At 42.9% G+C, this 21,105-nt stretch overlaps 1 protein-coding gene across 1 annotated transcript in view; it reads right to left on the reverse strand.

Moving 5' to 3' along the window:
* Positions 1-21,105, reverse strand: part of Mgat4a (alpha-1,3-mannosyl-glycoprotein 4-beta-N-acetylglucosaminyltransferase A) — an 89,590-nt gene that overhangs the window by 42,307 nt on the left and 26,178 nt on the right. The window contains exons 2-4 of the mRNA XM_028775431.1: positions 10,279-10,446; positions 7,649-7,789; positions 2,102-2,235 (exon numbers count right to left, since the gene is read on the reverse strand). Of these exons, the coding sequence (XP_028631264.1) occupies positions 2,102-2,235; positions 7,649-7,789; positions 10,279-10,446 (443 nt within the window). The remainder of the gene's footprint in view (positions 1-2,101; positions 2,236-7,648; positions 7,790-10,278; positions 10,447-21,105) is intronic.

The raw sequence follows: 21,105 nt of genomic DNA on the forward strand, positions 1-21,105 counted from the left end.
ATATTTTTTAAAAAATGATTCTTTTAGTCTTAAGCCTTTCCCCATTAAAATTAAATGCTCCAGTTTGCTTTTCTATTGCTGTGATTTAAAAAAATAAAATAAGCTGGGTAGTAGTGGCCCACACCTTTAATTCCAGCACCCAGAGGGCAGAAGCAGGCAATCTGAATCTGAATTCAGGACAGCCTGGTCTACAGAGTGAGTTCCAAGACAGCCAGAGCTACAACAAAAAACCCTGTCTTGAAAAAAGCAAAACAACAAACAAACAAACAAGTATTGTTATCAAAAGCAACTCAAGGGAGACTTTACTTGGCTTATGCTTCCAGGTCACAGTCCATCAATCACTGAGGGAGGTCAGGACTGCTGGCTGCCTGGCTCTCTGGCTCATGCTCCAGCTTTCTTATATAACCTAGGACCATCTGCATAGGGATGGTGCCACCCACAGTGGGCTAGGCCACCCCACATCAGTATCAATCAATATAGTCTGTCCCAGATATGGCCACAAATCAGTATGATCTAGCCAATTCCTTGAGGTTTCATCACCCTGTGTGACTTATTGTCAAGCTGACAATAAGACCTAACCAGTACAGACTACTATTCCCCAGGAAAAGGTAAATGAGCTCTCTCATAGGCTGTTGGAAAAGGAAGTAGCTCAACTTCTGCAGCGCATGCTGATCACATATGACTATGCTGATGTGTATGGACACTAAGCTTCACTTAGAAAATAAGTGTCAAGTCAGGAACCATACAGCTACACAACACTTTATTGTGGAGAGCTTTTGGGGCTGCTTGGCAGAAATCTGACATTGGCCAAGGACAAGGAAATGGGCTTTAGGCAGGAATCTGACATTAGGCCACGACAAGGAAGTAAGTTCAGGCAGGAATCTAATTTTAGGCTAACACAGAGAAGTAATTTCAGTCAGGAATCCAAGTCTTAGGCTAGAACAAAGAAGTAGGCCTCAGGCACGAATATGACCGTGGGCTAGGACTGGCTAGTAGGATCAGATATTTTTGTCATCCAGATGAGCCCTTAAGAAACAGCAAGAGTGATCACAGAGTGATCACAGGACCCTGTATATTGCCTTGTTTGTTTCTTGACTGTTTGTGTCTATTGTATTGTTGGTTCCTCAACCTAGAACTGACCTAAATACTTGCATGTAATTAAAAGAGAAATGTGGGATTAAACAAACCTGCCTCAGCCTTCAGCCTCAGAACTGGCTGGGGTCATGCTGCAATTTGTCTAATTGTCTTTTTTCTTTTAATCCTCACTCCTGTGCTAGAGAACCTGTTGACTGACTAAGCGGGCTTGGTCACTTCATTTACATGAATACTTAATGTTGTGGCTGATCACTGCAGAAACTCAAAAAACTTACTCATGGATCATAAATTGAAAAAAAAATGGCTCTGAAACAAGATCACAAAATATTTGGAAGCCAGAAAAAAAAAAATTCACAATTCAACAAACATATACAAGACAACCCTCTGGTATATGTATATACAAGCCATAGGAAGAATTGACTTTCTGAAAACTAATGTTCCCATTTGTATGAAGGACAGGCAAGTTTCATTATGTTTCATGACTGAATTTAGTGATACATATGTGTTTACTTTGTCACTGAGACCACATTCACTTGAAAGGTAATGAAGAACTCTGAAACAGTGGGGCTCAGGGGCCTGAACTAGCAGGACAACTTAAAGCTCTTCTGTGTAAAGGAGAAGGTTAAGGACTGACCCCAGATTTCACTGGTACCACAGAAGGGTTCTGCCCTATGCTCCATGCCCAGCCCTTTGCCATTCTAAAACCCAAGAGGAGAATAACCTGATCCTCTAGAGCAGCAGTTCTCAAGCTTCCTAACGTGCGACCCTTTAATACACTTCTTCACGTTGTGGTGACCCCTGCATTGCTACTCTGTAACTGTAATTTTGCTACTTTTATGAATCGTAAATATCTGATATGCAGGATATCGGATACGAGACCCTCAAAGGGGCCATGACCCACAGGTTGAGAACCACTGGTTTAAATGCTTCTAGAAACACATGCAAACATTTGATTAGCGTCTTAACCCTCAGATCACATATGATGAAAGAAATAACAAGGAATTACCTCTCCTATGAAGACGACTATAACGCAGTCCAGCTTCTCTTCAGGATACAGATTATCAATAAGGGAGTGAAGGGTTTCTATGAGGTAAGATTTAACTTCTCTCTTCACAGTAGGAATGCCCATTACTATTGAAACTGGAAAAAAATACAGTAATTATGTGAAGAGATTTTATAATAACTGGTAAAGACTTTATAATAACGATATAGACAACTTTATAGGGGTAATTGAGGGATTCAATTTTAGAAAGAAGAAATAAAAGGGAATAATATCTATAACACCATAATTCTCTTCCATGTGGCTAGGCCAGGGGTGTGTGCAAACAACACAGCAAATAAGCGGTCCTAATAAAAGATTATGCCAAACCAACTGCTGCAGCTCGTTACTCCACAAGCCAAACTCAGAAACCCTGAGAGGTCTTATGAATGGACATCTTACAGATCAGAACCTCAAGGGAACCATGAAGAAACACTGGGCAAATACAAATCCGGGGACAAGCCACAAAATAACCAGCCAACACTCTTTACAGTGTCAAGATAAAGAACTGCCCCAGACAGAAAAGGCTAAGGAAGCTCGAGGGTGTAGTGAAACATGGGCTCAGAACAGGCAAGGGAGCACCGCAAAATCTCCAGGGACATCTGTGATTCATTAGCAGTAGAGCATCTGCGTGAACTTCCTGGTTTGGGTCCCTGTGCTATGAGTATGGATGGTGGAAATCTGAGGGTGCTGGGTCCTGCCCTGGCAGAAGGACCTCTGTAAACTAAAAGTTCTGTATAACATGATAGACTTGGAGGACTATAGTTTCTACCATACTGCTTGTTATGAATTCAAACTTACTCTTGCATGGCTGATGCATTAGGGAACAATTTGGATATAAGAAATTTCGCATGTGCTTACGTGTGATTTCTTCTCTGAGACACAATAGATGGGCACTGGAACCATGAACCCAGCTAAGCTGAGTTTGGAAAAATGAACTGAACTGTGAGGGGAAAAGGCGAAATGCATGCGCCTTAAACCTCTACCAGCTGCTACGAAAGGCGACCACCCTCATCATCCACACAGGGTGATAAGACTGTGTTGGATTTCAGACAACTCACCCTGGACCACTCACAACAGCCTCTGGACTGCAGCCCTCCTGCGATCAACTCTATCAAGGAAGCCTCATGGTGTCCATATTTACTGCGGTTACTATGTGCTATCTTGCTTAGGGTCTTCATGTGTGAATGAGGGAGGTCAGGACTGTGACCCTAACCCCATTACTCTCACTCCACCACACAATTTAATCTGGCTTAGTAATTTTGGGGACTCCCTATATTGTGCCACCAAACAGATTCTATTTCAAAGTCTTTTTAAAACTATTTTTTTTTTACCTTAAAGCCATAAAGCATTAATAGTCTAGGCACAATATATACACCACAGCAAGTGTTAAAATAATAATCTTAAACCAGGCATGATGGTGCACACCTTTAATCCCAGCACTTGAGAGGCAGAGGCAGGCAGATCTCTGAGTTCGAGGCCGGCCTGGTTCCAGAAAAGCCAAGGCTATATAGAGAGTCCCTGACTCAAACAAAACAAAAGTATATCTTAATCATAGAACAGCTTACTGGAGATACCAAGAAATACTTAGGATTCCAAAGCCAGAAGGACGTTTAAAGACCACGCACTGTTCTACCTTCATGTTCTACAGCTGAGAATACTAAGTAACAAGTAAGTGGTGGAAGGAACTGCCCCGAAGATCCCTCTCTTTTACTTTAGTGACAGTTGCCAGTGCCTCTGAGATTTAATCTACTTGTTCTGCACCTATTAATAAAAGACAGCATTCTAGGTGTTAGGCAGAAAATGGTGAGCAACTTCAATAATGTCTGCTTTCATGAGACTTAAGAGAGCTGAGGGAGAACATTCCAGAAGAGGAAGCAGCAGGATGCTGAAGACAGAACGATCTTGACATAATCAAAATTCACCAGTAATAGAATGGCTTTAAGGCAGAATAGGCCTCCGAGGGGAGAGTCCAGGGTCAAATTGAGCATAACAGTCTGAGTTCAATTCTGATAAGAAGAGACACTCATCATGAGGTTTCGAGTAGGGAACGCACACCCCAATTCTAGAACTTACTTTAAACCAGAAAAAAAAAAAAAACCTAGAAACAATCTAAATGTAGCATTCTCAATCTTCGGCTACTCAGTCTACCTTCCGTTAGAGCCGCACTACACCCTGCTTTTGGCATAGCCTTTCTTGTTTCCTTCACATGTGACGTGTCAGTTGCTCCTCATTCTTCTGCCTGTCCCTCCAGCTTAGCTTGCTCTTTCACTGGGCATTAGCTGCTGGTGAACTTGAGCCCTAGATGATCTCACTTAGACACATTTCTTCAGCCACTTATTTGTCATGACTCACAGAATGAAACCTAACGCAGACTTCCCCTGTGAGTCCCAGACCTAACTCCCTCCTTGGCATGCCCCTATGTCAGCAGCTCAAAGCTTCCCCAAAACTTAAGTTGTCCAAGTTTAGCACATTCTCTTCTCTTAAAAGCCAATGCTGCAAGCTGCAGAGATGGCTCAGTGGTTAACACCGAGTACGTTCTGCAGAGGGATCTGAGTTTGGTTCCCAGCACCCCCATTGGGTGGCTCACAATGGCCTATAACTCCAGGGGACCGGACATTTTTGACCTCCCCAGGCACCACACTCATACACAGACACCCCCTATTAAAACACATGCGTTCCATAGTTAAAAGACAATACAAATGCATCTTAAACAACGCTACAGAGTATGTTTATTCTCCTGGGTCTCAGCAATCAGAGTCTGCCATCTGTTCAATTCCTCTGCCTGGAATCTTAGAACTCTCCATGGCCATTCTCTCGAGCCCAGCCCTTGTCAGTCCTTATGTGCTCAGAAATCACCCAAAGCCCCCAAACCCACCTAATGTCTCAAGTGGATACCTAAAAGAGGTAGAGGTGAATCCCAGGGCAAGTGCCCCGCCAGTGAGCCGCTCAACTCTCTCCTCACTTCTGCTTGAAACAGACTCTTCTAATGAACTCTTCTGTTGCCCAGAGAGGCTCTGACCTCAAGTTTCCTGCCTCAGCCTCCTGAGTACTTGAGAGCTCCTATGTCCCCAGTTTACAGATCGACTCTTAGGCGGCATATCCGAGTTTCAACTGTAACTACTAACGTGAAAAGCAAACACTTCTAACTGACCTCTTCTAACAGTTGGAGTACTGTTTTATGGGTGATCCCCTTGCCCATCCCTCCAAAATAAATTATACCACTTGCTTCACACCAGCTCAGTTTTATAGATCGCCAAGTTACTGGCTTTCTTATTGCTGGCCATGCTGTATTTGCAGATGCCGCTGCTTTGCCATCTGTGTTGGCTGTGCCCAGCTACCTCAGCCACTGGTGTGTGGGAGGACCGAGAACTTCAGAATCCCAGGCTGTTTCTTCAGACCAGCCAACACCTGGAGCATTGCCCCTCCCTCAAGCCTGAGGATGGTTTTGCTGCTGCTCTGGGATTAACACGACTGACTACTGAAGAACAGAACCACTAGCAAGGAGCAGCTCTGCTTGGATCTAGTCAGCTCTTCTGGTTTAATGACTGACACTCTGTCTTCCTTTTAAGCAGATTTCTTTGATCTCACTCATCTTATCCATCTAGTTTTTAAAAAGTCCACACTCTTATAAAGTGGGTGCCGTTTTTAAAACATAGAAAAAGCAGTCAACTTGGAATATGGGGAAAATCTTTATTTAATTTAAAAAACAAAACCTCTTTTTCCTAAATCCTTAGACAATCCTTAGTGATTCTACAGCTAAGAACTCGTAGGATGTCCCCCCCCCAAAAAAAAAGGCATTGACCTCTGCTTAGAAAAACATATATAGGAAAGTTATTTTGTACACGATTTCCAGGGAGTCATGTTTTGTGGAAGCCCAGAGCCTATGTAACATGTAGGGATTCTGCATCATTAGAGTTTCTCTATCCAGCCCCTGAAGGACACCTTGCCTCAGTGAATATTTCTTGAATTAATAATAAATAAAGAGTTACTCTGAATGGGCTAGCGTAAAACGAACAACTTCTATAAGAATATCAGACATTATTGTAAATTATTTATAAAACATAAAGATGGAAGAACCAAAGTGAGATGGATGCAGAGAATCAGTAACATAGTAACTAATAACATAATAACGGCTCAAATGACCAGAACTAAAGAGGAACACGCTTGAGGCTCCCACTGAGTCCAATCCCTCCAGAGCTGTGGGTACAACTCCATGGAGAACTGCTGGTCTAGCATGCACGAGGCCCTGGGCACACACATGAGAACTGCACAAAGGAAACACCAGCTAAAGCAACACACCGGCTAGGGAAACACCTCAGCCGCAAAGAGCGCCTGCTGCTCTTTCAGAGGATCTGGGTTCTACTCCCAGCACCCACACGGTGGCTCACAACCACGTGTAATTCCAGGTCCAGGGGAGCCAATGCTCTCTTCTAAGGTCTGAGAATGGCAGTTTTTCTATCACACAGGACATAGTTCAACACATAAAATAAATGTAAAAAAAAAATTAGCACAAAAATGAAATTCAAACCGGCAAGGGTGGGACACACCTGAAATCCCAGCTACTCAGTGGGGTGAGGGGGAGGTAAGCTTGGGCTCCATAGTGAAACCTCATTTTTAAAAAAGTCCTCAAATAACAACAAAGGGAGAAGAATTTCAGGATCTCTAGAATTATTGTTTCATCAATTGTAATATTTTAGTCTCTACATTTTAGATCTGTGAAGAAAAAGTCAACCTAAAACGTCTAAGTTCAATTAAGTCAAAAACTGTTAGGTCACAAAAGAAGTGAAGGACTAGAAATTTTAAGTAGCCAAAAGGTCCTAGGAGAGGAATTCAGGGACTGACTGGGCAGGAAGAGCACAGCAAGCGCAAGTGGGAAGCTCATGAGAGCAACCATCTACCTCTAAGTATCTAAGGGAAAGCAGGGTAGACTTAGACAAACCCCCAGGCAGGATTGTGAAGAGCCATTAATGCGGGACTAAGACATTGGGAAGGAGTCACCTCTCTACCTCACCATTTTTAGAACAGGAAATTGACAAAGGTTCAAGAGTTTATCTGCCTGAACTACATATGTACTGATCCCATTTTGATATACGGAAGAGATATCCCTATTGTTTCAATAAGCAGATTGCACTGAGCCCCAAGCTGCTGTGCAGATATTAAACATATATTTAATATAGAAATATATTATATTAATAAATTATACATAATTTAATAGTTATTATTTAATGTATTATAATTTAATGTCAATAATTATATTTATAATATTAATATAATTTAAATACAAATGTATTAAATAATAACATTAATAATATGTATTAATATAATAATATTAATTACATTATATTTTAATTTAATTATTTAATTTAATTTTGATATAGTAATTATATTAATATATATATTAAATATAAATATATTTTAAATTTTATTCCTTTGTCCTGCTAGACTTCTTTCCTAGTGGTCAACCAAGCCCTCCAAATCACAGTTCAGGTAGCAGGCGCACAGTGAACACACCTCCTGTTCTTCCACTGCCAATCTGTACGGCGGGCTGAAGGCTTCTTTCATTTTGCAATAGATGAGGCAAATGATAATAAATACTTGGCACTTGAAGTGATTTTTTGCTTGTCAACTCTTTTAGAAGCTTTATGGTATTATCTGAAACACAGAAAGACAATTAAGTGGCTGGAACCCCTTACCTTCTGGAAGTCGCTGTAGATTTTCTCTTTTGAAACTTAGCTGAGAACACAGGAGAAAAACAACCAAGCAGGCTCTAAATATGCTGACTACAAAGGAAGTCAGCAGCAAGCATGCTGGCCACCACTCAATTTCACTTTCTTGTCTTTTTTTTTTTCCTTAAAGACAGGTTGCTGATATATAGCCCACGTGGTCTCAAGTCTGCCATGAAGCCATGTTCTTCCACGCCAGGCATGTGCCATTGGCCTAACTTTCATTTTCTTTATGCATTAACATTTCATCAAACTTTTATAAAGAAGATATATTTCCCTAAAATAGCCATTGAAAAGATTTAGAAGTTGGGAACGCTCAGCCTGTGTCAATCTGAAAGTGGTTTCGGTTTCATCTAGAGGAGCCGATGAGTCACTGAACAGTTATAGAGTAAAAATTTCTGTTAATTAAATGCTGTAAATTTTTATCCAACTGAAATTTCACCTTCTAAACAAGGCAGTCAGTATTATGGACTCGTGGTCACAATGCCATTAAAGATATGACATGAGGGATGGAGATAGGCTCAGTGGTGACAGTACCGGCAGCTCTTTCAGAAGTCCCGGATCACAGCCAACTGTAACTCCTGTCCCAGGAGATCCAACACCCTCCTCTGGTTTCCTTGGGCATTTCTCACATGTAGTACACAGACATAATGCAGACAAACACCCATATCAAACCCACAAAAATATATCACATCATACATAAAATTAAGCTTGAATCCCATATTTAAAGAATCAGTAAGTTACAATATCCTATATCCAGCAATCAGAAGCAGCTAGAAGGATGCTAAATGTCAGTCACGCTGTGATGACTGTCCTAGATAGTCAGCAGAATCAAAGGCCCTAACGCAGTCTGTCCTGTGACTCAGTCGTTTCCTCTTGATGATTTTAGCTTTCGCTCACTCCACAAATACCTAATTGCTTTCTGTCTTGTTCCAGAAATGGTGTGTTTGGAAATCGCCTGCCATCAAAACATAATCTAATGAAGATCACAAGGGCTGCCAGAAACATAACCAAACGCTACACAAAAATGTTTCTCCCATAGCTGTGATTTGGAAGGGCGAAAGTGACCCAGGAAAACATTCATTTGCTAATTATAGAAGGAAGTGCTTCATTTGCTGTGGTCTATGATTAGCACATTAGCTAGGAAAGTATTTCAGTCTGTGGGGAGTGCACATGTCCAATCCTAAGCACTAGGGAGGCTGAATCAGGAGGCTCACAAGTCTGAGGCCAGCCTGGGCTATGTAGTTACATCGAGACCAGCCTGTGCCATAGAGTAAAATCTTACATTATTAAAATAAAATTTTAATGTAAATAGTATTTTAAAGAATGACACCAGACATTGTGGTGTACACCTTCTATCCTAGCCTTCTAGAGCCTGAGGGAGGTGGATCTCTGTGAGTTCGAGGCCAGTGTGGTCCACATAGCAAGTTCCAGGGCAGCCAGAGCTACAGAGCAAGTCACTGTCTCAAAAACCAAACCGACAAAAATGATAAGGTAAAAATGTTCAATAGTAAACATTTGTTTTAAAAAGACGAAAAGGAAACAATAAAAAGAGTTAACAAAAATCACTGGGTGATTTCCTTTCAGCTGTATCATTCTGTCATTGTAAATGCTACACAGTGACAAACTACACCAGTGCCCTCAGTAGGAGAGGGAGAAACAAAACTAACAATGAGGGCAGGTGTTGCTACCAAGATGAAAGGCATCCCTAGCCAGCTCTGTTTAGAGAACATGAAACTGACTCTAAAGCACCCATGTAGAAAGAGCCCTGGAGCCCGGAGCACTGGTATAAAAACACGGAACAACTCAATCAGCAGAGGCAGGAGAACCAATGACCAGAATCCCCAAGAAGGGAGTGCTCAGATACTCTCCAGGTATGCACTATAACCCAGGTTTCTTCCTTATCATTCAGATACAAGAGCAGCTCACAGATTCCCCTGGGGTCATCTAATGTCAAGCATTAGTTACATTATAAGCATGCTGAAATAAAAGTTAGAATTTATTTATTTTACAACGCTTATTCATGTGTATGTGTGTTTATGTTTATAGGTCAGAGGACAATGTGGGAACAGATTCACCCTGTACACCATGTGGGACCTGAGAATTGAAGCAGGGTTGTTAGGCTTGGCATCAAGCTACTTTTACCCATTGAGCCATTTTGCTGGCCCAAAAGTTAAAAGTTAATCCCATAGGAATGCTTTCAAAAGATACAGGTTCTTCGATACTACTGATAAAATGTACGCAACTGAAATGTAACAGTGCATGCTGTCGAAATCAAATCCAGCAATGAATAAAAATGCATTTATGATCCACCAGAATGGCAAATTTTGTGATCTTTCTTTCTGAAAGGGGCAACCATTCACAAAGCTCAGGTCCCGCTCCAAACAAATCCTTGAGCGTGTACGTCTTTTAAAGTACCTGAGAATGTACTCAGAGCAGTCTTACTTCCATTAGTCTCTGCTCCAGCTCTGCGGAACTGTTGGACAATGGTGTTTAGCTCAGAGGATCGCTGAGATATCCTATGTTCGGCCACTCGAAGACGTTCTTTTAGAGCAAGGAATTCACGTTGATAAGCAATTAGTTTTTCTACAGGCAAAACGAAAAAAAGAAACCATTAGTATTCTTTGTCTTTTAGTATACATATTTAAAATAAAATAATACACTGTTCCAGCGTACAGTAGGAGGGTAGGCATGGATCCTGGAGGAGAATCCACTACTGCCGGTTTCCCAAACTAATGTCATTTCTAACTGTCCCTCTTCACCCCTCACCAAAGAAGCTTCCAGGTAACAAAAAGAAACTATTATAGTCAAACATGTTCAAAATACAAAGAACAAATGAAAGAGCGGGAGGTCAGAGCAATGGTGGGAGCCAGTAAGCCAGAGAGCCTGCTGCTAGTGTCTTTTAGACGTGACACAGAGGTCTGTACCCCTGAGATCTCCATTATACGGTTGTCTAAATGAAACCTACATAAGGATACGACGAGCAGCTGATGTACCAACGCGCACTGGGTTAATTCCACAAGGCCCTACAGCCCTAGATAAGTAACTATAGGCAGTCAATGGCCGGGGAAGGAGGGAGGATCAGTTTTTTCCAGGATAAACTCGATGATAGGTTATGCAACCCCAAGTGGTCAGCCCTAAATACACGGAATTACAAGTGCACAGAGGACCTTGTGCTCCCACGTAAGCACGAGGGGAATCAGATGTTAGAAACACGGGTTGTTTCTTCAAAGGGAGGGAGACGTACAACCGTTTTCCACCCAGAAGCTGGGAGCAGACTTGCAGAATAGCCTGGTAATCTTTCCTGTGCGGACAGACCATATCAGATCCTCCATAGACTCTCACCTTGAGATTTTGTCTCAGTCAACCTATAGCTATCTATGATATCATATATCTATGATAGTCTCCCTCCCACCCCCGCCCTGCTTTATCTTGAGTTTGTGACAGAACCTATCTTTATGGAAGATGTCATGTGTTCTTTATAAAGAATTCAAGGCAGTCATGTCTCAAGCTTTGTTGTACACATGAGATTGAGTTCATTATCACCATGTCTAGGGCTTTACTACTCTGAACAGACACCATGACCAAGGCAACTCTTATAAGGACAACATTTCATTGGGGCTGGCTTACAGGTTCAGAGGGTCACTCTATTATCATCAAGGTGGGAGCATGGCAGCATCCAGGCAGGCATGGTGTACGAGGAGCTGAGAGTTCTACCTGGCTTCCAGGCAGCTAGGACAAGGGTCTTATAGCCCATGCCCACAGTGACACACTTCCTCCAACAAGGCCACACCTCCAAAGAGTGCCACTCCATGTGCCAAACATATTCAAACCACCACACCCCAAATTATGTGTGGTAAATATGCCTAAAGAAAGCTACTGAGGTCAGACACTCAAAGTTTGTATCAACATCACCTTGCATCAGGTTGAACTGAACTGCCTTCTTGCCTCCCTCAGAAGGGTACTCCGCTGACCATGGTGGTCACAGAGACCCTGAACATTTACATATGAGCAACAGGAAATGTACTCAGCAGGCTGCATGGTCATACATGTAAGCATGTATGTAATGTAGGTAGCCATGAATTTTACCGGGAGTTGAGGACAACACAGAAGAAGCTGGAAGAAAGAGGTGGGGGAAGTGAAAAGGATATAAATACAGTATCGTGCATAAAATTCTCAAAAAAACTTAGTTAAATATAAAAATTATCTGTATGTAAGCACTTTCAAAACTTAAAGAAGTATGCTTGTAAAAAAAAAAAAAAACAAAGCTAACAGAACTTCAGGAACAGATACATTTAGTCAATATCTTGCAAGAAAATACTCATTGCACTAGAACTGAAAATCAAAATGGGCTCTCGTTTGTTGGAGAAAGCACCCCAACTAATTCTGCTCTTAGTAACTGTAAGAATGTAAGCACTATACCACACTACACGGAGAAGCCCTGTCTGAAGGAAGAGGAAGGTGAGAAAGAGGAAGACACACTCTGTAAAGCTGGGGCTAAGACCAGGGAAGGCATTGTTCACTGTCCTTCCTTCAGGTACACACAACAAACTCTCAAGAAGTCTGTGACAGGGTACTTATCTGGCACAAGCCCCCCACCTCCACCCCCAACCCCCATGCTTCTGACACCAAGGGCCAAAGCCACATAAACTGCTGTATCCCCTTCCCAAGCCTCCTGCAGGAGGACAGAAATCAGCAGTACTGTGCCCAGGAAAAGCTTGTGAGAAAGTTCAGACACTGTGTCCTGTTTACTGACGTGAGTAAAGATGCTGTGAGGGAAGATGACACAGTTTATCCTTACTCTGCATTTCTTGTGTAGGGCACTGCTCTGTGTAAACTCCTACGAAAATAAACGCCAAGGCACCATTTATAAACACAAAACTAGAAAGGGCTAAACATAGTGATGTGAGCTGAGGTCCCAGCTTCTCAGAAGACTGAAGCAGGAGGTTCCCTGGAGGCCAGGAATTCAAGACCAGCCTGACACCAGAGCAGAACCCCAGCTCAAAACAGAACCATGAACAATAATGTGGAATGACTATCACAGGAGACAAGATTTATGAACAACAACTACTGACGTCAGTTGAGGTTACAGCAAAGATAGAAATCACCTCTTATCCCTGAATGGGAAGACCCAGGCTTGTAAAACAATTTTCCTCTAATCTAAATAACAATGCAAGTCAACACTTTTCAAAATGACAACTGGGGAAGGAAGGCTTATGTAAATTCTAAAATTTATCTAGAACAATAGCACTTTTTAAAGTGTCTAGAAAATAACATAGAAAGTATGTTCTGATATCAGATTCTATTCTAAGGATTCAGATATGTGAGTCCCTGAGTCTGGAAACCATAGACCAGCAAGATCAGCCACAGAATTGCTCAAACCAGCCACTCTCTACATAAGCAGGCAGAGTAATGTCCTTCCCCATAAGACCCAGTCAGTGCCTACACGTTGGTTTTTGAATACCAGTTGGCACTCAAAGAAACTAGACTTCATTGAAGAAAAAAATAACTTCAAAGTAATAATATTAAATCACAAAAAAGCTAGTGGTGTAGCTCAGTGGATAAAGGCACTTGCTGCCAAATCATGGGGATCCAAGTTCAAGTCCCAGAACCCAAGTAACAACAGAAGGAAAGAACCAACTTCCCAAAGTTGTCCTCTGGCTTCCACAGGCAAGCTGGCCTCCACACTGCCCACACATACACACAGTAATAATTTTTTTTTCTCTGAGAGACAAAAGGACAGGACACTGACAAAAAAGATACAAAGCTACATAAGAAACTCTTACTAGCTACATGAGGTAATTTAAGTAACAAAACTAAACAATTGATGGTAACAGATTATAACCCATTGAATAAAACTAGAATCAAGGAGTTCATACCAGTGATAGACTATAAGCCCTCAGATGAGGGGGCAGAGGATCTTACAGGAGAATGCCAGTTACTGACAGTCAGAAGGGCGACCAACAACAGAGGGTAGTAACTGAGTCAGGCAAGAAACAAACATGGATACTCTCTAAATATCAGGTACAAGTCTGGTAAGGAATGAGGTATTTACATCATCTCAAAGTATCTCCCCACTAAGTACTCATTTTACACAGGAAAAATGCTAATTTGAGAGTAGAGAAACTTGGCAGACATTCCTTAAGGGAGAGGCCACAGTTCACATGAGCAATAACAGGTCTGGTAGCAGCACCTCCCGAGATCTACCAAGAACAAGGCTCATTACACGGTGCTCCTGCCAAGACCACGTAATTTCAGTCTAATCTGGAGGAAACAGAAGACTCCACGAAACGGAGACAATGCAGGAAGCATATAGCATGTACCTCAAATGATGTGGAAGTTCATCAAGATGAAGACCAAGGAAACGCCCAAGACTACAAGACTTGGAGTCTAAATACCAGAACAGTAGCACAATCCTAAATAGATCCTGAGTGAGATTAAAGAGACAGAACTAAGAAGGTATCAGGACCACTGTCAGAAAACCACAGAAGAGACTGAGGGTGGGAGAGGAGTGCTCATGCTTTTTAGAAAATCCGCATAGAAAAATCACACTTTCTGCCAGGCAGTGGGGGCGCACGCCTTTAATCCCAGCACTTGGGAGGCAGAGGCAGGTGGATTTCTGAGTTCGAGGCCAGCCTGGTCTACAGAGAAAAATCACACTTTCTGAACGCTGCTGTCAGTCCAAAGTCTATGGTGAAGAAGGGATCTAGGTAGGCCCCATCCTAGTAGCTCACACACACTTTGCTTCTGAATTTACCCTTCCATGTCAAGGAGTCTCCCGCATTATATCTGATCCAAAAAGCCAAGAACTTCCTAGATGTTTTTAGAACATCCTTAGAATTTTTCCTATTTATATGTCCCAGAAGCTTAGTTCAAACTTTCAATAAACACAAAAACTCTTCCAAATGTTCATACAATCCCCGTTTTCATCATCTGTAGCGAAATCTCTTTATTTGCTTTGTTTTTGCATTCTGCAGGGGTCCACGGCAGGAACCTGAGGGCATCTCTGCTGCCCTCTTCCTAAGTGGGCTGGATCTGCTTACCTTTTTGTTTCCATTATCAGTGAGATCTAAAGTGTAAAAACTCCAAAGTATGATATTGTGGATGTTTGTTCCTTTGGTGGAAATGACAATCTTCGTGTGATTTAATTTAAAATACGTTTTAGACCCACTGTAGGAAACAAAAAAAAACCTGATGCATAATGTAAATGGATAACAGTATGTATGCCAAAAATAGAAAAGAAATTTAATTTTTTTCCTTAAGAGGTAGAACCTTCTATTTAACAGGATAAAGAGGTTTGCTAGTGAATTTTGCAAATGTTAAAGTTAACAAAAAATTAGTCTCATATGTTTGTTTTTTTTTTAAGAAGTTAAGATTTATCAAACTAAAATTTGAATGTTGGTTCCTTGCTTTGTCTCTGAATGGAAAAAATTAATTAACTAATTAAAAAGAGAAGGACATGACTGTTCTCAAAGTACAAGAGAGTTTTACTGTAGATACAAGGGAGAGTCCAGGCTGACCATGGCCGGCAGACTAAACTGGACTATGAAAGGAATGAGGTGGGGAGAGAGCAAGAGAAGAGCCAGGGACCAAGAGGGGCAGCCTGGGTTAAGAGACCTGGGTTAAGAGGCACCCTGGGTTAAGAAGCCAAAATGGCTGAGTTATATAGGGATCAGGCTGGGGGGATGGAAGTGGAAGCCTAGCCCCTAGGGGGTGAGGCCTGGAGTGGAGGCGGGGCGAGAAGTGCTGGGAAGAAGTACTGAGGGATATTGAGAAAGGCCACAGGTATTGAGTGAGACCTAAAAGTCCCTCTGTCCTACCTGGCACTCTTCACACACACACACACACACACACACACACACACACACACACACAAACAACTCAGAAACACCATTCTTACCCACTAACTCTGAAAGATAATTATATTTCACTTTATTAAAAAAAGAATTCACATTGTTTGTTCTTATACAGCCAACTTAAAACTGAAAGGCAGGCCTCTGCAAGAAACTGGAGGCAATTTCCCACTGAGAGAAGGGGAGAGAGCAGAGGGAGAGGGGAAGAGAAAGGAGGAGGAAGAGGGGGGGTAAGAAGAAGAGGAGGCGAGAATAAAGAGACCTCGGGTTCCAAAGGCAGTTTTGGGGAGCTAAAACACACTGTAAGAGGATTCCAAAAGATACGGATGGAAAGAGTAAATATGTGTATTTAACAGGCCCCCCAAAGCTGCTTTGTCTAAAGACTCCTCACAGGCCCACAACTTAACTTGGAGAAAGATGAAAACCTGACCCATCTATTCTGATCAGATTCCAGTTTGATCCTGCCTCTGTCTAAAGACAGTGATGCCTTCCTCAAGACTGAAGGTACAAGGATAAACATCCTGGCCCTACACCAGCAACATGCTGAGTTGGAGGAGCAGCATACTTGACACAACAGACCAACCTAGATAAGGGTCGTTATGCAAACAGCAAGCCCACACTCTGGTGGAGAGTAAACTTAGGAACACCAGATTGGTCCCATTTAAGCAATAACAGCACTAACAACTTTTGTGGGACCAGATCTATGGCCACATCTCAACAAGAACTGCTTTAACTGTGCATGTTCCAGCTCCCAGTCCAATCCTCCTCTATTTAAACCCAAAGCCCATGTCAGGACACTGATGACGACCTTGGGGGTCACTAGACCCTTTATCTATTCCTCTTCCCAGTGTGGCCGATGATGTTTTGTTTCTACTTTCTGCCCTTCATCTTTTACTAGCATATACTGGAATGACAGACTGGCCAAGCAGGCTAGGCTGTTAGAGCTGCGGGAATCCTGACTTTTGCCCTAAAGTCCAGTTACAAACAGACAATCTCTACCTAGAACAGACAGGCAATGCACATAAAAATACCAGCTGTCTCCACCTCCTCAACATCAACCTCCATGTAAGACAGCTGGAAGCGCTGTTAAGTCCAGAATATCAGACTCTTCTCTCCAGAAATGCTGGTTCTCTAGGTGAGAGGGAAGGTCTGAGATTTGTTGAGGTTTTCTAGCTGGAGGGCCACAGACCACCCACTCAGAAGAGGCCAACACGGTCCTAGAACTTAGACCCAAGAAGCCCAGAGTTTATGGAGTTAGCTCTCTCCCCAAGCTCCTTCTTTACCTCCTTCCTGTTACCCACATACTAGGAGGCACACAGGAAGAAACTGACTAAAACTAAAACATGTCGGGCCACAAAGCACAAGATTGCACAGGGAGGTGCTCTGAGACTCTCTGGTGGTACACAGCTATTTCAAAGGTGTCTTCTAAGGGTTTCACTGAATTACCCCAGAAGACACCTAGAGGATCTATCACACACACAGGAACTCTGAAAAGACCCATGCAGGCTTACAAGGAAAACTGGGGCTCCTAAGTGCACGCCATCAGACACTTTCTAAACTTAAGACAAGGAATGAGATTAACTCATTTACGATTTCTCTATACCCCAGAACAAGATCCTTATTAGCGAGTATCATGATCAGAAAAGCCCTGGAACAGAACTTCTCCTTCTCTCAAGCATCCCTTAGATAGCACCATTAACAGGACGATTTCAAAACTGCATTTGGGTATAGGTTTGGTAAGCGGCCAAAAAGGAAAAGTAATGCCACTGTATGGAGATATGAGACTGATTTCCTTAGAAATACATTCTTAATCTAAACAGATTTGCTCATCTTCCTTAGGCAAGAAGCAGTCTCTTTTTTCATAATTTAATTTAAAGACCTAAATTCCATTATCATAGTGAAACTGGGGGGGGGGGGGTGTAACTTAGGAGGGTTCTCATTTCAGTAGATTTAGCTTCTTTATGGGGGGGGCTGGAGGAGATATGGCTCAGTGGTTGAGAGCACAGACATCTTCCCAGCACCCACATAACAGCCTAAAATCATCTATAACTCCCATCTATTTACTGAAAATATCTGTTTCTAGTTGTGAAGTGGCTCAGTCCTTAAAAACACACCTTTAATCCCCCTGGCTGGAATACAGACACACCCTTAGTACACACCTTTAATCCCAAACAATGAAGGTAAAATGAGTTTGTAGAAGGAAGCAGAAGAAATGAAAGTGATGTCTAATTGAGTGGCAGACAAAGTGAGAAATCAGAGAAAGATTTGACAGAACAGGATATGCCCAACTCTCATCAGAAGAGAAAGGAAAATGCAGGCAGTTTTAACAAGAGAGTTTTACAGAGATCGGTTTAAGAGCTAACAAACTAGACACAGGTGAAATTAGAATGATCCAGAGAACAAGAGGGAGCCAAAAGATTGGAAAAGATTGCCAGAATTAGTTTGAGGCCAAGCAGAACAAAAAGTCAGAGGCTGAGAAAGAAGCCATATTGAATCAGTCAGCTTGGAGAGGAGTTTGAGCCAGAACAGCTGAGTTGAATCAGCCAGAGTTCAGAAAGAACCAGGTAATGTGAGCTTATTCAACAGCAAGTCACAGGCTGAAAACATTCTAGGCCTAGATTAGATCGTGCGGAGGCTAGAAGCTTCCAGGACTAGGCCTAGCTTAGCAGAGAGAGGCAGCAGTAAGCCTCCCAGACAACAATTTCAACCGAAGAATAAAAGTTTCTTTTACCGAGGGTGGGTATGAGGAGAGGGCGAGTGAATGGGATTGGAGTACCTAATGTGAAATTCACAAGGAATAAATAAAAAACAAAATATTTTTAAAGGATAAAATTCAGTCTGAGAATTACCATTTGAGTTTACCAGACTCCTTATAAATCCAAGATAATGCAACAGGCTCTAAGATGACTTGGTGAGCCTCACCATCTGGGGTGCCCAGCCCAGCTCAAGCCCCTCACCTTGAGCATGAGAAGGAAAAAGCTTTGTGAGCAGAACACATGATAAAGCAGATGGATGGGTCTCACCTCTGGGATAACAGATGATATAAGACTGTCTTGCTAGCAAATGTCCTCCCTATAAAGACCCCCTCCATTTCCACCCTAAGCTGGCTTTGAAGAAACAAGAAGCTGAACTTCAAGGCCTATGTAACCAAGAGCTCAGAACTACCTCCAGCCAAGAGCTAACAGGAGACTTGGCTTCACTCCTACAACCATGAAGAATGAATTCAGCCAGCAACCTCAAAGATTCTGGACACAAACTCTTCCCCAGGCAAGTCTCAAGATAGTGGTACAGGTAGCTGGTTTCTGAGACACACACACACACACACACACACACACACACACACGCACACACGCACACACGCGCACACACACGTACATACAGGACACCCCCCCACCCCCACCCAGGAGAGTATCCTGGTCCACAGACACCAAGATCATACAGTGAATGCCACTGTTAGCCACAAGAGCTGTGGCAATTTGTAAAACATATAAATTTATAACGCATCAACAGACAACTACTAAAAGACAACTGTTGACATTTATTATGAAGTTGTCCATAAAGACACAGTCATAGAATATGAATTTCCAGTTGAAGGATTTTCGTGAGATCAAGAAGTCTGTAAAAGACACAGTTTCTATACTCACTATTACCTTTAAAGGCCAGGTGTTATAAACAATCATTCTCTGGCAAGCAGAAGGCACAAAAGAGTGAAGTCCTTGGAACCCAGGAACAAGAGACTGATGTCTCTGGATGTCTCTTTACCTCATCTGTTCTATAAGGGGACTAGAAAAGGGAGCAACCTGAGGCACTGACAGGCACACACACAAAAAAAGCAACAAAAGAAAGTCCACAGGGCTTGGCAGTTAAGAGCACTTGCTGCTCTTACAGAGGAGCAGAGTTCAGTTCCCAGCACCCATGTCAGCTGGCTAACAATCACCTATAACTCCATTGCAAGGGATCTGATACCCTCTTCAGGCCTCTGCTGGTACAACACCCATGAATGGAGAGAGGGAAGAAGGGAGGGGAGAGGGGAAGGGGAGGGGAACGTTAGGCTCACTACAGCCAAGGGCTATGGGTGAGGCTACAAGGCACACAGGAAGCTTACGGATGAGTACTGTTCTACTCTAGTCTCACACACACACACACACACACACCTCAAGAAAAATCCTGATCCCATTCCCACTCCATCAATTACAGCCAAATCTAAAACTCCACTCTGTCACAAGGTCCTGGTCACACGAGCGTGCAGGATATATTTCATACAACTCAGGGTTGAGGGTTTTTTACCCTACTCCAGCAGTAGGATCTTCCCAATGAGGAGGTCAGCTGAGACCACACGGAAGGATAATGGGGCACTTCTTCCGGTCAGGGAGTGTCTCCCTGCCGGGAATCAAAGGCCATGTGAGCTCCCGGATTCCCAGCCACCCATCCCTACCTGGCAATAAGGAGCCTGGGTGCAGCTCTCAGCAATTCCTTGGGTCTCATATATCTGCGGCTGGCATAGCAGTGCCTAGTGTGAGGTCTCAAACCCAGGACAAATGCTAAGGTACTCATTAACATATCTGAGCGGACTCTGGCCTCTGGGTTCTCCCAGCATCCCTCACAGTCCCTGTCCTGTGTCCCTGTGGCTGGCATACCCCAGTTCCTACTCTAATCTTCTCTGACCCAGGGACAGGGCTGGGCTGCCCTTTCCCCAGTGGTTCTTCCCTATATAATCCAACCATTTTGGCTACTCTGGGCCTTTCAGTCTCTTGGTCTCTTAGTCTTCTCCTCCTTCCTCCTCTCCCCCACCCCTTCACATGGCCTAGCTCAGTCTTCTGGTCATGTCCACTTTGGACTCTTCCAGATGCCTCTGGCTGTCTTCTCCCTAGTATCTACAGTGATCCTTCTCCTCCACCGTACCCAGGAGCAGTCACATTCTTCCTTTTTATCTTTTCGTTCACCTAGCACTCCTCATTCATTTGCTTCCTTCACTCCAACCCTTCAGTCCTCTGGAATCCACTGGCTGACCTTGATGCCCTGCCAACTTTCTCCTCTACAAAGATGCAGCTACAAACCCTTGAAAGGCTCCTGCTGACATCTCTGAAATGACCCTAGTGTTATCTGAGATCATTCCTTGCTCCAACATGACCAAACTACTCAGAATTCTCCAAACACACTCAACAGCTATAATGTAGGACCATCCCCCCAGGCAAACTGTCTCCATCTTCAGTTTACTTGGGCCTGATCCCCCAACCCACACCCCAAAATCACCCCAGCTGGGCCTGTTGACCATCCCTCATAGATGGAGGGGACAGGAAGACTGAGTATCCAGCAACTCTTTCCAGTAGTATGTAATTCTGCCTTAATTTCACAGGGTCTAGGGGAGTGGGGGGAAGATATAGGGAAGGGT

The sequence above is a fragment of the Grammomys surdaster genome, unplaced genomic scaffold (assembly GCF_004785775.1).
Source record: "Grammomys surdaster isolate TR1022 unplaced genomic scaffold, NIH_TR_1.0 255, whole genome shotgun sequence".
In the NCBI taxonomy this organism is placed as follows: Eukaryota; Metazoa; Chordata; class Mammalia; order Rodentia; family Muridae; genus Grammomys; species Grammomys surdaster.